This window comes from Takifugu flavidus, chromosome 7 (genome assembly GCF_003711565.1).
Source record: "Takifugu flavidus isolate HTHZ2018 chromosome 7, ASM371156v2, whole genome shotgun sequence".
Lineage (NCBI taxonomy): Eukaryota > Metazoa > Chordata > Actinopteri > Tetraodontiformes > Tetraodontidae > Takifugu > Takifugu flavidus.
Genome location: NC_079526.1, coordinates 15364024 through 15367941, shown reverse-complemented (window position 1 = coordinate 15367941; position 3918 = coordinate 15364024). Strand labels below are relative to the sequence as shown.

Below are 3918 nucleotides of genomic sequence, written 5' to 3'. Positions count from 1 at the left end.
TCTTGGCTGCACCGTGTCCAACTTATTTCAGCTGAATCAAAAAAGAAACTAGAGAAAACGCGTCGCTGGTGGGTAGAATTCTGGCGCCACCTGGTGGTGGAGGACAGAAACTACATTTTGTGAGTGTTTTATGTCACGGGAACTCATTAAGTTCACAAAAAAGTGCTCCTAATTACGAGATAAATTGGTTATTTTTGATGAAGCTGAGCATGAAATGCGCCTACGTCAGGGTCGTGCCCGAGACACTGACTATAGGTTTGATATTGGTCAGCAAAATCCTTTTAGATTAGATTTCAAATATCAATAAAAGTCACATTTTCAGTATGAGATGGGTCATTTGTGGTTATAGTTACTCAAGCAGTACACAATAAAGGTGCCTCGTGTTATTGGTGGTTAGTCGATCATTACAACCGTGTAAGTTTAAAACGCGACTTATGGCAGAATTATTTATTATTCAATTTAAAATATTTGAATGAATCTGACTTTCATCACGAGACGGGTAATATAGGGGATATACTCAAAACACAAGTATAAACACAAGTAAAAGCACAAGTCCACAGGTCGTCCGTTCCGTAAATCGGTTTTAAATCGGTTTTTAATAAGGTCCAACAGCGCTGTTGATGTTTCGGAGAAATTACCGTAATGTCGGGAGTATTCGCGCATTCCAAAACGAAGCGCGGCTGTTTGGACCAGAAAAACGCGGAATATAATATATGAACCTTTCAGTCTTAATTATTCACTATTGGCACTTAACGGACTCTGTTCTGTTTCATACATCAGTATTCTCTAAACACAAAATGGAACTGGTGACGCACTTTTTTGAATAAAAACAAAAACAACGTTATTACCTTTACCTATTTTTTTTGTGTGTGTGATTTATAATCGTTAAAAAGGAAAAAAAAATACCATCAGGTCGCTGTTGCTCTGTAATTGTATTTGCTTCTTATATATTTTATTACTTCCAGAATTTACTTCCCCTTCCAGTAGTGACCACACGTCACCGGCCCCCGTTTAATGTCGATGAAAAGTTGGACTTTTCAACACCTTTGGTTTATTCAATCATTTCAAGTGTTGTGTCGCGTCGTCCTAAATTTGACCCGCTCAAAGCAATCGTGACGTCATCTGAACGGCTGCACTTCCGGCGTCCGCTGGACTCCCGCGGGACAGACTGTCCAGGCAGCACTGACGCATCTGCAGACAGTGTTTCCACTGTTGTCACGATGCTTGAAGGCAACAAACGGAAACCGACCGGTTTGGCAGTTGCAACACGGATGAGTGACACACGCGCTTTCATCAGATGTTCTCCTAACAAAAGCACCGACCAGCCTTATCACACCCGAATCACTGACGTCAGTCCAACAAAACGCATGGACGGCGATGACGCCGGCCATGACAAGAGTTATGTGAGAGTTGGAATGTGTGTTGATCTAAACTAAACCAGGGCAGGAAATTGAAGGAATTCCCCTCCGGGCCACCGTAGGAGTCCCGAAGCTGCCGATCCCTTCAGGCTTGGCTCCACTGGGGTTCATTCAGAACGTCCCGTGTCTTCATGGGTGATATAAGTGACACACGTGACGTGTGACCTGTTCGATCGCCCCGTTAGGGTGATCGCTGCCCGAGAGGCTTCGAAAGACGATGACGTCGGGTCCAGATCAGGAGACGCGGAGGTGGAAAGACCACCTGTCCTTTAAACACAGGTTGGGTCCACCAACGGAGGGGACGTTGTGGACCAACATGTCCGCCAGCTGGGGTCACGACGTGGGAGAGCCAGCTCACCCCGTCACGACCCGGCAACAGCGGGCAGAGACGACCCCCCCCCCCCATCCGTAGATACCTCTGTTACGGCTCAGGAATGCAGGAAGGATCGAGATGTTCCAGAAGGATAAAAAACCAGTTCTGTCTCTTTATTACATCAACCACCTGCTATGCTGGAGACAGTTTCAGCTCCTCACGTCAGATTTTGGAACCACGTTGTTAAAATGTCCGTCGGAAAGCTTCAGCTCGTGTCATCGCTGCGGAGGTCAGGCGAAATGTGGCGTGGACGCCATTAACTCCCCCACAGCGGACAGAAAACAGGAAAAGCTTCTGAGCACTGAAGAATAGACTTTATTCCTCCAGCAGTCCAGCTGCTCCACAAGGATACATACATTAAAGACCTGCAGCATCGCAGCGCTGCCAATAGATACGGTGGCGTCCACACGCATAAATACGGGCGTTGCTGGAAATGACGCCGGTCCTGAATAAATTAGAAGTGCACTTTTTTCTTTCTGTAAACAGATTAGCATCAGCAGGCTTCGAGCGACGCGACGACAGAACTGAACACAGGAAATCAGCCGTACAAACACGCTCAGAACGGGAACCAGCTCCGGTTCCAAAGGTCATGCAAGGCAGGTTTGGGATGGGGGGGCTGGGACGCGTGACCTTCAGGGCTGCTGCCCGGACCACTCGGTGTCCCGCAGGGTGTTGAAATTCTCACCAGGACCGGTTAGAAGAAAGAAAAGATCTGATTCCGTTTGCATGTTTCCACGCTCGGCAACAATGTTTGTGTTTGGGATTTGCATCTGTTGGCCGGAGGTGGCGCTCAGAACATCACAGTCACAGTCACGAGGGTAAACAAACGACCCGGGCCGAGCGGCTCCTCTGCCTAGGGCTTGATGTGGCGCCTCTCCCTCCTGGCGGCGTTGCACAGTTCTCTGTAGAGGTCGGAGTGAATAAACCGCGGGTAAGCGTTGTTCTCCATCAGGCTGTAGACCTTCCTCTGAGCTGCCATGAAGATGTTGGCGTGCGGCTCGTGGAGGCTCTGCATGATGGCGTTCTTGGTGTGGAAATCCAGGTTTATCTGCGAGCAGACCAACGGAGAACATCAGCAGGGACACAAGCAGGAGCCGTCCGAACCCAGCAGGAGGATCGCCTCCGTTACCTCTTTGGGAGCTTCGTTCTTGACAAACTCCTCGTAAATGCTGCTGGCCCTGGAGAGCAGGTTCTCCTGGGAGGTGTGCGCGCGGAACTCCTCGCAGGCCGTCCAAAACTCGATGTTCTCTTCGCTGAACTCCGATTTGAGGAAGACGCAGAAGGCGGTTTTTCCATCTGCGGGAGAGGAAACGAGGAGGTTCAGAGGCAGGCTGCTGCTTGCCTGTCGGTGCGAGGCGGAATAAGGCGAGCGCCATTACAGCGCGCCCGTGTCATCGAGGTGGTTCCGCCCCCGTCCCTTAATGCCTGACCTTTGAGGCTATTTAATGCAACGAGCATACTTACATTTATTGCTAAGTAGTGTGTCAAGTGACTGGGCCCACTGGTTGACGTCATCAACGCTTGGTCTGAGGACAGAGGAGCAGGAAGTGTGCATGAGAGGTCTGTGCAAGCCGACCCTAAAACGCCCGTCTGTTGCCTCAGCCTCATTAAAGTGCAGAACCTTTGGATCACTTATGATAAAAGCATCGTCATGAGGAGCAAAGGTGGCGTCTCCCAATGCAACCTTACCTGTAGGATCTGTTTTTCATCAGATGGAACATCGAGTGAGACGAATTCAGCTTCAGGAAAAAGCCTAATCTGTTCCTCCAGTCTTTCCTCCTGAAATGAGAAAGACTAATCAAGGAACCGTTTATGCCACAGGAGCCTCAGAGCCTCTCAGAGCTGAGGAACTTACATTTTAGCCTTCTTCTCTGTGCTCAGGTCACTTTGTTTCATGCAGTCGGTGAACGCCATGTTTAAGGATGGGAGGTTCTCTCTCATGTCTTGTCTGATTCTACCTCTTCAACCTGTCAGGCAACTTTATAGCTTCTCTCCAGCCAGCGGTGGGGAGGCGGAGCTTGAGGGACAGGTCTCTGGCGGGATTGGCTGGTGCTGTATAAACAGACATGCCCTGGTACAGTTCTGGGCTCTGATGCAATGATAGGCTGTCGCTGCATAAACATTCCC

General features: G+C 49.3%; 1 protein-coding gene across 1 annotated transcript; it reads right to left on the bottom strand.

Moving 5' to 3' along the window:
• Window positions 1-2083: 2083 nt before the first annotated feature.
• On the bottom strand, window positions 2084-3918 carry LOC130528811 (regulator of G-protein signaling 21-like). Its single transcript, XM_057038547.1, has 5 exons — window positions 3647-3918; window positions 3481-3570; window positions 3256-3317; window positions 2921-3087; window positions 2084-2839 (listed from the first exon to the last, which is right to left on the bottom strand). Exons 1-5 carry the CDS (start codon window positions 3730-3732, stop codon window positions 2645-2647), a joined length of 600 nt encoding a protein of 199 aa, XP_056894527.1. The 5' UTR covers window positions 3733-3918; the 3' UTR covers window positions 2084-2644.